Source organism: Ascaphus truei, chromosome 6 (genome assembly GCF_040206685.1).
Source record: "Ascaphus truei isolate aAscTru1 chromosome 6, aAscTru1.hap1, whole genome shotgun sequence".
In the NCBI taxonomy this organism is placed as follows: Eukaryota; Metazoa; Chordata; class Amphibia; order Anura; family Ascaphidae; genus Ascaphus; species Ascaphus truei.
In genome coordinates, this window is record NC_134488.1 from 37,449,184 (window position 1) to 37,461,770 (window position 12,587).

At 39.7% G+C, this 12,587-nt stretch overlaps 1 protein-coding gene across 1 annotated transcript; it reads right to left on the reverse strand.

The window, feature by feature from the left end:
- Positions 1-7,225: 7,225 nt before the first annotated feature.
- LOC142498044 (nicotinamide N-methyltransferase-like) lies at positions 7,226-12,192 on the reverse strand. Its single transcript, XM_075606550.1, has 3 exons — positions 12,045-12,192; positions 9,974-10,181; positions 7,226-7,783 (listed from the first exon to the last, which is right to left on the reverse strand). Exons 1-3 carry the CDS (start codon positions 12,190-12,192, stop codon positions 7,354-7,356), a joined length of 786 nt encoding a protein of 261 aa, XP_075462665.1. The 3' UTR covers positions 7,226-7,353.
- Positions 12,193-12,587: the final 395 nt, after the last annotated feature.

Below are 12,587 nucleotides of genomic sequence, written 5' to 3' on the forward strand. Positions count from 1 at the left end.
GCCTGTTCTCGGCCGCAGCAGTAACCTGGCGCGCGCCAGAGGGTGCCAGCGCGCCGAAGACACGGAGGAGTGCCCTCCGATCGGGGCTTTCTCCCTCCCGCTGCCGGGTCCGCCGGGTCCGCCGGGTCCGCCGTGTCCCCCGGAACCCCCTGCCGCCGTCACCCACATCGCGGGACACCAGGGCTCCCTCGGGAAGCCCCGGACGCGCGTGCAGGGTGCGCAGGCACCCGATGACGCGTGACCGCGCGTCGATGACGCGCGGCACGCCGAGGGAGTGCGGCTAGCATGCCGGGGCATCCCCAGGCTTGCGGAGCTAGCCGCACTCAAATAAAATGTGCCGCCTCTGTACGTAGTGCTTCTAGGTGTGGGTTATATGTGACCACCAAAGGTACCCTGTCACTGTTCTCTTTCTGTCTGTATTCAAGGATATCACTTCTTGGTATTCTGGTGGCTTTGTGGATTTGCTGGTCTACAATTCTGTGGTTATATCCACGGTTTATGAAATCCGATCTCAAGGCGTTAATCCGCTGGCCCCGGTTTGCTGTGTCAGAGCATATCCGGTTGTATCATATGGCTCTATTGTAGATCCTTGCATGCTTAGTGTGTGTGGGGAGGAAGCTGTTGTCCCTCAAATAGCTGGCTCTGTCTGTAGGTTTGCATTATACAGAATGCCAAAGGAAACCGACTGTCCCCTCTAGGACGACTCCCACAGCTGTCCAGCTTGATAAAAAATATAAATGGAGCAGGAAAATAGCCTTATGGAGAAGTGGGGTAAGAGCCGCTTGCAGACCCGCCTTCCATATGGGGCCAGCGGCTGCAAATGCAGCAGCCCACGGATAGAGTTCACGTAACTCACAATGGTCCATCCCCTCTGCTGCTCCCGGCTGTGTGTTCCCTTGGAGGGGTGAATGACACACTTCCTGCGCGACCTCGATCGAAATGGTAGACAAGAGGTAGGATGATCGATATCAGCGCTGCTCCGATAGATTCAGACTCACCAGGTAGGATAAAAATGATTTATTAAGACTACATAAAACGGATACTAGGGAACATAACAAAAAGGCCTCCTCCCACGCATTTCAGGCGAGTTTGCCCTTTCTCAAGGAGTATAACAAGACATGAAAAAAATGAAGGGAGGGTGTTATTTATAACTCCCTTCTAATGGTTGACTAATGTGTTGCACCTAATTAAGAGACACTTATGTAAATTTCAACACACTGGGCTCATACCAAGTAATCACATAAGATTTAATTAATGAAAAAGAATTAATATATAAATCATAAAGAGTTCGCATGATACATTAGTCTGTACTAGCATGTGGCCTTACAGAACGACATTGTATATATATGTAATATGTCTAATAACCACAGATAAATACATAAATGAAAAAAAATGAAAAAAATATAATAAAAAGCATTTGATACATACAGAAAAACCGTATGCAACATCATAATCAATTTATGGAATACAGATGATCTTTCCAACCGCTTAAATAGCTTCAAATGTACTGTTACAGTTCATATAATTCATAACTTTTATACAGATATAATACATAATGATATAACAGCATGACAGCAAATATAATAAATCAATGATTAAATGATGTAATATACTATAGTGGTTTTAAAATCATAATAAGAGCCCAGTGTGTTGAAATTTGCATAAGTGTCTCTTAATCAGGTGCAACACATTAGTCAACTATTAGAAGGAGTTATAAATAAAACTCTCCCTTCATGTCTTGTTATACTCCTTAAGAAAGGGTGAACTCGCCCGAAACACGTAGGAGGAGGCCTTTTTGTTATGTTCCCTAGTATCCGTTTTATGTAGTCTTACATTTTTTCCTACCTGGTGAGTCTGAATCTATCGGAGCAGCGCTGATATCAATCATCCTAACTCTTGCATTATACAGAAGTCTGTTGTTGGTTGTTCTTTATAGTAGTGGTGGTGTCTAGGAAATATACTTTGTTCGCGGAATGGGTGAGTTTGAGGTTGATGGTCGGGTGGAAAGTATTGAAGTTCTCATGGAACTGTATGAGGTCCTGTTCACCAGAGGTCCAAATCAGGATGGTGTCATGGATGTACCGAAGGTATGTAAGGAGTTTCAAGTGACAGGTGGAAAGAAAGTCACTTTTCAGTTTTGCGCAGAACAGATTGGCATCCCTACCCTATATACCAATAGGGACCACATAGTCACACATTAATAGTGATGCAACACCCTCTTACATTTCTACAACTACCCACACCATTGTTATACATTCCCACACACACCTTTTGTAAAGCGCTGTATACACTGAGGGCACTTTATAAATTTATATTTACACACATACACACCCATACATATACACACATACATACACACAAACATACACACATACACACATACATACACACATGCAGTACACACACACATGTTTTGCACCCATCCCCTCACATCTCTAAAAAACATCTTGTTCCTACTATAACCCCAATGCGCACACACATATTTAACACCTCCCTCTACAATGGTACCGTTCCATCCTCTTTCAAACATGCAACCGTTATACCATTACTCAAAAATAGCAAGCTTGACCCTACCTGTTCTTCCAACTATCGAACGGTCACCCTCCTGACTTTTGTCTCTGAACTCCTTGAATGTATTGTATTCTCTCTCTTGCTCCACTTTCTCAACACCAATTCTATCCTAGACCCTCTACAATCTTGCTTCCGCACTGCTCATGCGACGGAAACAGCCCTTACTAATATAACTAATGACCTTCAAACTGCCAAAAACAGAGGTCATTACACTCTGCTGATATTACTTGACCTCTCTGCAGCATTTGACACCGTTGACCACCCTCTTCTCCTCCACATTCTCCATACTCTTGGTATTCGTAACAAAGCTCTATCCTGGATCTCCTCTTACCTCTCCGATCGTACTTTCAGGGTCTCTTCTGCTAACCCTCCTCCTCCATAAATCTCTCTGTGGGAGTGCCGCAGGGTTCTGTCCTGGGACCTCTTCTCTTTTCTCTGAACATACTTTCTCTAGGTGACCTAATCACATCCATTGGGTTTAAATATTACCTCTATGTTGACTACACACAAATTTACTTTCAACCCCTGATCTTACTCCTGCTGTACAGACCAACGTTTCTGAATGTCTCTCTGCGATATCAACCTGGATGGCCCACAGCCGACTTAAATTTAACATGACAAAAACAGGGCTCCTCATACTTACTCCCAAACCTGGCCTTACTACCTCCTTCCACATTACTGTTGGAAGTGCCATCATTCACCCAGTAGCCCAAGCACGCTGCATAGGCGTCACACTCAACTCCTCTCTCACATTCTCCTCTCACATTGAAAACGTCTCTAAAACCTGTCGCTTTTTACTCCACAATATTACCAAGATACGCCCTTTCCTCTGTTGCTCAACTGCTAAAACTCTGACTCAGGCCCTCATTCTCTCTTGTCTTGATTACTGTAACCTCCTGCTGTCTGGCCTTCCTGCCTCTCACCTGTCTCCCCTACAATCTATCCTAAACGCTGCTGCCAGAATCACTCTACTCTTTCCTAAATCTGTCTCAGCGTCTCCTCTGCTGAAATCGCTCTCCTGGCTTCCTATCAAATCCCGCATCTCGCACTCAATTCTCCTCCTCACTTTTAAAGCTTTACACTCTTCTGCCCCTCCTTACATCTCAGCCCTAATTTCTCGCTATGCACAATCCCAACTCTTGCGTTCTGCTGATGGATGTCTTCTCTCTACCCCCTTTGTATCTAAAGCCCTCTCCTGCCTTAAACCTTTCTAACTGACTGCCCAAAATCTCTGGAATGCCCTTTCTCTCAATACCCGTCTAGCACCATCTCTCTATCCTCCTTTAATACCCACCTCAAACATTAAAGAAGCATATGAGTAGCTCCGTAGATATTACTAGATACATGATACATAAAGCTTGGCCCCCTGCAGAAGCACTTACCAAAATGCACTCCTACTGTCTCTGTACGTTCCTCCTACATACCAATTAGATTGTAAGCTCCTCGGAGCAGGGACTCCTCTTCAGAAATTTTACTGTTATGCCTGAAGCACTATTCCCATGACCTGTTCTTTATATTATTTGTTATTTATGATTGTCACATGTATTACTACTGTGAAACGCTATGTACATTAATGGCGCCATATAAATAAAGACATACAATACAATACACATACATACACACACACTCTTACATCACTAACATTCAGGGACCATTTAACACCTTAAATCATAAATCGCATACTGCACAGGGGAAGGGATAGGTTTCAGTGACAGATAACACCTGGTGTTGATACTCTGCTCTGAGGACTGGGAAATTTCTCTATCTGGATTCGTGAGGAGGTGATCCTGTGATGGGCCGAGTAAAGCAGATTGAGCAGAGCAGCGTCCCAGTGACATGTTGGGGCATGAGTTATCTCATAACACGCCTAAAAACTTCGGATGTTTGGTTACAGTGATATCGGACTATTGTTACGGTTTTGTTTTCTTGGACTTTTTAATATATTTTTTATGTATTTTATGTATGTTTTTCATGCACATCGTATACACATTATATTAGCTTAGCAGCCCTATCACTATTATTGATCTTTTATAATTGCATATGTATAGTCATATTCATCAAAATATTGTTTAACTAGTTTAATAAGAAATTGTTTTGCATTTATACTGTAGGTCTTTACATTGAAATTGATTAAACTATATATCACTTTGAATTTATATACATCATTCAGGGGCATTAAGATTTTCACATATTACTACACATTATAGGCGCAGTCTAAATTCAATTCTAGGCCCTCCACTTATCCGCGGATGCGTCCCTGCACCCCACCCCCCTCACCCCAACTGTCACTGCTGGCAACACACTGAGATTCCCCTCTTCCTCTAATGGACATCTCAGAAATGCCCCCCTTGCTCTAAGAGGCAACTCCCCGAGACTCACCGCTTCTTCTAAGGGCAATTCACACACTCTCCCCCCTTTTCTAATGAACAACTCACATAGACTCTGCCCTTCCTCTAATGGCAACTCGCAGAGACTCCCCCCTTTATTCCACCAGTGGAGGGCCACCCCTCAGTGGGAGCTCAGCTCAAGTGGGGTCTCCTCCTTCCAACCAAGTTTTTGCACAAGCAGGGTCCTCTGCCCCCTCCCCGTTGAAGGGGCACTTTAGGTCCTCCCAACTTAGTGAGGAATCAGCTGGGGCCTCAGCCCCTCCCCAAACACAGTGGGGGCCCTAGTGGAGTTTCCTCTCTCCCCCCTACCAACCCAGAGGTGGGGGGAGCTATATGGATCTGCCCCCGCAAGTGACATTATTTAAAGTGACAGCTGACTGTCCGATTCCATGTCATCAGACTGTTTTGCATGTTGGTCTTCTATGAGCTACTTCTTTTTTTATAGTAATTTATGCTGTTATTATTTAGCTAGACACGTCTGGCTCTGTAGCCTTGTTTTTATATTCGTCCCTTTTCTTTTATTTAGTATTATTACATTTGTTTTAAAACAATCATTTTTCACATCATTTCTTCAGGACATTGATTTGGCTTCATTACCTGTGGGCCTCCACGGCTCAGCTTTGGTTATTGCTTTTAGTTACAGCTACACTCTAATAGACAGGTTATTCTCCCACATATATACTTCTAGCGAGCATTGAGTGCATGCTATTGGGATCTTCTTATGGTTTTCCAACCTTGGTGGGGCCCTCTCTGCCTCAGGATCCCTTCTCTTATTCATTCTTTAATAAATAACAGAATGTGTCTGTGATGTCTCTTTGCAACATAGAAATAAGATTTAGATTTTGGTCATGTAATGGTTAAATACAATCTAAAGACCGGATCATAAAACTGCTGCATCATATTCCTCAAATCTATTAATCCTGCATTAGAAACACAAAAATCCCCAATATTAGTTAATTATTAATAATTAAGCATAGCTATTTAAATTATTCATAGATCATAGCTCATTCAAGTCAATGAACCCTTAGGTGTCTTCCAGCGCCAGATGGCATCTAATGGCAGAATGCTGCTTAGAAAACATGGCCCTTGTTTTCAGTCAAAAATATCCTATAGATATTTTTCTGGGAAATAATCTTTATTTACCTTTAAATGTGATGTGTTAGTAATGGTTCTTTACTTATTGTAATACTGTAGTTGAATAATGCTATTTTTTTAAATGCATTCTAGTTTGTGAACGTCAACAACAATGGTGATTTATCGTCTATTACAAAGCCTTCAAAAACAGATGAGATACCAGCACTCCTTATATCGTAAACAGGAGTGACCGGCGCACAAGGGGATAATAACGAGTCAAAACGAAAAAACTGAATGACACATGGTCCAGATGGGCCAGTAATTATAAATTATAATTATAAATGTGCACTCAATATCACTCAATTGGAAAAGATGGAAAATGAGCATAAATAGGTATGATAATTGACCCTAAGATCAGCACATGGTAGAATGGTATAAGTTTAAAAATCTTTTATTTTATCGAAATAATTAAAATATAGGGCTTTAAAATGTATCCTCAATACAACATAGCGCCTCCGAGAAACAGCCGTCGGATGCATGTCTGCCCTCACAGACACACCACTGCTGCTCTAGTACACTGACCAAGACTACCAGGCTTTACTCACGCTGCACTAACGACTTTAACAGCTGCACTAATAGGACTACAGCAATTCTACTCAGCAGCAATAAGGTACACTTTATATGAAGCAGTTGTATGTTTAGAATAAACACTTGTTCCTAGAATGGGCATTTATTTCATATTCTGCCTATGTACTGTATGAGCTTAGTATGCACTGCGGATCTCATCCTAAGTATACACAATGCTGAGGTTGAACTCTGAGGACAAATGTCTTTCCAAACAAAACTATTATTCAACAATTTGAAACCTTCGGAATGGAAAAAAGGCAAGGACATTAGGTATTGTACTTGGAAATCATTTATTTTTTCTAATAAGCTCTTAGAAGTAAAACATTATATTCTTAGCAGGAACATTTCAGCGTGCAACAGAACATAGGACAAAAAAAATCAAAGTCAAATTTCCTGAACTATTCTTCATTCCCTGAATGCAGTTTGCAAACATTTATTATTCCAATGAATATTTCAATGTATTTTATACTATAAGCAAACACATAAGTGTCCTCACATATAGCTAATGATTTTGCCATTCAATAGCTATTGTGCATGGACAAAAAAAGAAAATAAAGAGGCATTTATTGATTAAATAGAGTTCAACATTTTGAAAGGTTTCGACGGATTCTGTAAGTGGTGAAATTGAGTAATAATAAATACATATTCTTACTTTTCTTTCCTATGTAAATATTAATCTTCCAGAATTAGATCATTAAACCTCCCTCTCCTTGCGCGCTATAACGTACACAACGCTTTCATAATTGCACAAATCACAGCCCTTTCTGCTGGGGAGCACATCCATATTCTCAATGACGTACCCTGCATCCTTGAGAGCCTCTCTTAAAAACTTTTCATCAAAGGTCAGGAAAAAGAACTTGTGCTCACCAATCTTATAATATGTCATATTAAATACCCCAAAGAGTAACAGGTGACCCCCAATATTCAGTAGTGATGCACATTTCCTCGGGTTGCTCCGGTAAGCTTCCTTGTCTCTGCTAATCTTGTGTAGGCACCAAAGGCTGAGCACACAGTCCACTTGTGGCAAGACGACAGGGTCTAGAGGTTTGACCTTAGAAACATCCCATTTCACAACCTGTTTGACGGCTCTTCTTACTTTGTCTTCTTTTACCTGCCATCCCTCTCTGAAATTAACACAAAATACTAGTATTAGTGTCCATTATTCCTTGTAATGTATCTCCTTAACTCCCATTATTTCCATGACATGGGCATTGCAGCTTTCTTTAGGAATAACCTGTGTTATTTTAGATCGAGAATGAAAGTGTAAATTATTGGAGACACTCACAGACTGCTGGTTTTGCAGGAAGTTTAGCATTACAGGGTCTATTCCAAGGTCTGCAAAGTAGGGACAAAACCAGTGCAAAAAATGGCACCAGATTTATCAAAGAAAAAATCCCATTGATAACTGTGCTGCGATTTTTTTGCCCACCTCTCGCAGTCTAAAGACTTTAATAAATTGCCCTTTTTGATTCTGGTCCTAGATTTGATACCACAAATTATCCACACAAGTAACAAACATTAACTAAAACTGTTAACCTCAGTGGAAACTGCCAATATTACCACCCAATGTAGATTTTTTACAGATTACTTTTTTTTTGTTTTTCAATTTATTTTCAGCAGCAAAACCTTAAAGACCAATCTAAACCACAGAGAAACCGAGAGATTTCCTTTTGCTTTTCACTTTAATTCCTTGGTTAATGCTATAAAGAGTGAGACATAGGTATCCGGCCGCTCCTCCTCCTCTTACCATGCACCCCAAAACTGGAACAATCTATCACAGACTCTCACAGTCTAATTTCTTTCAACACTAAAGCTGTCTCTCATTTTATCTGTTACATACGCCTATAATATATATTATCTCTAACTGTGCATGCAATGTCTTGATATAATGTATATACCCTGTTCACTTATGTAACTATGTATTTGTAACCGTGTATTATTTGTTATCATAACTCTATGCCCAGGATATACTTGAAAACGAGAGGTAACTATCAATGTATTACATCTGGTTAATACACAAGGTACTGTATAACAGTGCTGAAACCTAAATATGAATCAGAAAAAAGGCAAGATACTTGCAATCTTATACCGGTGCTTCTTGGTTCAAGGAAAACCTGCTTACAGAAATCCTGAGCATAGAAGTAAATGGAGGATCCAAGGCACTGCGGATTTTTTTCAAGGAATTTATTTGTCAAAGCAGCACACCGCACAACGGTTCGACCCGCTCAGAGGTACTGTATTGTTCAAGTCACTTGAACAATACCTCTGAGCAGGTAGAAACATTGTGCTGTGTGCTGCTTTGACACAATAAATTCCGTGAAAAAATCTGCAGTGCCTTGGATCCTCCATTTACTTACTTCCTGGTTAAACATTTTATAAATAAATAAATAAACATATAATAGGTTGGATTTAAAGGAAGATAAAAGAGACTCTCCTGTGCTCACAGTTCTATACCGTCCGAAAATACATTGGTGTCCATCGTGACTTACAATGCATGTTAAAAACATACATACAGTATACGTCTAACTGCTGAATAGCACTGGTTATGTGCTCAGTGCTTTACATAGTGAGTATACAGACATTTGACTATACATAATTATAACACAATACAAAGATACAAGTACTAGGTATAAAATATAAACATTGAGAGAGAAGAATCTCTTCTTGAAGAGTGTATAATGTAACTTGACACTATAAGGTAATACATCTTAATTAGGTTAATGGGGAATGACAAAGAGAAAGGATTTTATTTGTAGCAATGGCAATTTTTTCTTTGTACTGTAGTTTATGGATCCGCCTGATTGTCCGGTTCCTTTGGTCCGTGGATATATATGTGAATCAGTCTCAAAAAGGGCGAGTCATATTTTCTGGAATCTTTTATCACTCACAATTCACATGGCGGATTCCGCAATCTGTTAGCGGATTTTTAAGAATCCAATCCATGGATTCAGTAATCTGTGTGCAAATTTATTTTAAATCTACCAATAGATTGCGGAATCCACAGATTGGTGTCTAGAAAATCCGTATGGATTGTATCCAATGGCGGTTTCGGATTAATGTGGACGGATTGAAACTGGGACAATCGGTCGATGGATTTTACATCGCAGAACGGATTTCGAATGGAAATCTCTGGTAATTCTAGGAAATGGATTTTGACAGTTTCTCCCTTCTCTACTTATTTGTAAAGCACAGTTTAGCACTTTTCTTAGCTGTTGATCGAGCTGTTGACAAGATGGGAGATGAAGATGGGGAGAGAAGTTCCCTGACACACAGGTATTATTTGTCTTGTGATAATGTACTTGGAAATATGTTACCTGTTGCCTTCTAGTTCACAAAGAGCCTTTGCTGCATATGACCAATCAGCAGCTCCTGGATCCTTTTTAATCCATTGATCAAATTCCTGGATGTTTGGCTCAGTAAATTCAACCACAATAATCTCTTTGAAGATATCACTGGCTGATAAGAGCTGGTAAACTGATGCACCAGAGGAGATATCAATCAATGTGTCTCCTTTCACCCGCCCTGCACCAACAGTTAGAAAGAATAAAATACACTTTCATCATAGTCAACAGGCTTTTTTGGTATTTAAAAAATAACATTTGGTACTATCCCAATACAATGAAAAATAACATTTCAATGCAGCAGTATGGTGTAATTCAACAGGAAATGTAATTTCAGAGCAGGCGGCAGAGCTCATTTTTTCTAATCTTGTGAGCCAAAGCCTGAAACTTTGGAGAAAGGAATTTGGCTGCCCCGGGGAAGTTGTTGCAAGATGCAGGAGGTGTGGTTAAGGTGCCTGTTTTGTCTCTGGAAACAACCAAATTGAACAGCGGTAAAGAGACAAGTCATTGTTGCACTGTGTTAAAATTTATTAATGGTGCTTACTGATTCAGAGATTGCTGCCCACAATTTTTCTGTCTATATCTATGTGCTTTGCCCAACAAATGTGAACTATAGACCTTTGGAAATAAAAGTAAAGAAATATTCATATAACAAATAAACCCGGCGCCTGAAACAAACATCTGACCATATATAAATGTCCAGTTGGATAATCCAGTGATCTTCAATTAAGTCACATGAGCAGTCTCATACCATGAAAAAGAAGAAAAACAGAAACATATCATAGCATACAGTATAACTTTTGGGTACTATAGGCAAAATCTATACTAACAAACCAGCATACTAAGACTAACAACACATGAAAAACATCACCAAGTGATAAGCTAGAACATTATTTATTAAAATATAATAAAATATGACCATGTGGATGGTAAACTGAACAGCTGATCATCCAAGGGTGGAAAAATTAAAATCCTACTCACAGGAGGAAGGATTTAAGCAAGCCTGTAGGATAGTTTCTATCCAGGTAGCAGCAAAGGGACACTTGCCGAGATTTTTATTTGGCGCCATTGAAACACACAAACGGGTCCCTCTCGTGTCAGTCACGTGGTCTGCAGCAATGGGAGGAAGGTCTCACTGGGGAACTCACGCCGGAGATGTCGTATGGCGAATCCAGCTCTCTCAGTGCTCTCCTTTCACGATGTAGCGACCGGAGTGTGCCTTTGCTGCTACCTGGATAGAGACTATCCTATAGGCTTGCTTAAATCCTTCTTTATGTGAGGATTTCAATTTTTCCATATTATATTTTAATAAATAATTTTCTAACTTATCACTTGGTGATGTTTTTCATGTGTTGTTAGTCTTAGTATGTTAGTTTGTTAGTATAGATTTTTCTAATAGTACCCAATAGTTTATGCTATGATATGTTTCTCTGTTTTTCTTCTTTTTCATGATATGAGACTGCTCATGTGGCTTAATTGAAGATCACTGCATTATCCAACTGGACATTTATGTATGGTCAGATTATCACTGTTTGTTTCAGGTGCCGGGTTTATTTGTTATAAGTTCTATATCTGTCTGTACTAGCCAGTATTTTCTTGGCAGCCTGGCCCTTATATATGGGTTTTACGTTGTATCACTTATCACTGTATATTGATAATCATGAAGTAGTATTTAAGCTTTAGCGCTATTACCGTTAAAGAAATATTCATAGTACACAAACATTAAAAAAATTGTTTTAAAGGTTGTGGGATTGTACACCAAGTCATTGAAATGCTCAATTCCAGAATTGTGTCTTTTCCCTCTGTGCACATGTGCAGGTAGGGACCATTGGCTGCACACCTTCATTTCATTTGGAAAACACGTCTTTATACACCCTTGGTATTTAACTATGCAATGTGAAGATCGGGGCAAGAGGAAAATCGCACATGGAGAGTTAATTGGTTTGAATTTTAATTATTAGTTAATTAATAAAATAATGTATTATTTTTCTACATATAAAAATATAATTCAGTCTCCACAAATGTCAAGAATAAAAATACAAACCTGAAGAGAACGTTTCATGCAATTTCTTTAAAGGGTAATCCACGATTTCATCTATTAAGGAAAACATTTTACCACAGAAGTAGGTATCTACAAAAGCTTTTGGATCAAATTCTTCATCATGATAATGTTTGTGGAGACTGGAATCCATTGCAAGTCTTTGGTGCAATCTTTCTGATGCCTCTGATGTGATGGTTGATACGTCTTTTACTTGCTTTTAAGTCCTTTTAACCATGAAATATGATATGACCTCCCACAAGTCACAAGAACAGATAATAACTTTGGATCATACAGAACTTTATTTGAACACAAGAATTCTTATTTCAGATAATGACACTTCTAATATTTGTTGTCTTTTTTCCAGTTGAAAAATCACAAGCCATCATATCTCAGGGCTGTCTTATAATGTTTTATACTGAAATTGACTTAAAATAAAAAGAAACAACATTTATCAGTGTCAGTAGGGCAAATGTTAATTAAGACCTTACTAAGCTGCAGTGTGTTTAATACACTACACCCTAGGTAGATATTAACCGCAGGGATGCA

What these genes read in the sequence shown, in the direction of transcription:
- LOC142498044 (XM_075606550.1), bottom strand. Translation starts at nt 12,192, where the DNA reads ATGGATTCCAGTCTCCACAAACATTATCATGATGAAGAATTTGATCCA. An exon ending in GCATGAAACGTTCTCTTCAG is followed by an intron (nt 10,182 to 12,044) that starts GTTTGTATTTTT and finishes CTGTTGGTGCAG; the next exon opens with GGCGGGTGAAAGGAGACACA. An exon ending in TGTGAACTAGAAGGCAACAG is followed by an intron (nt 7,784 to 9,973) that starts GTAACATATTTC and finishes TGTTAATTTCAG; the next exon opens with AGAGGGATGGCAGGTAAAAG.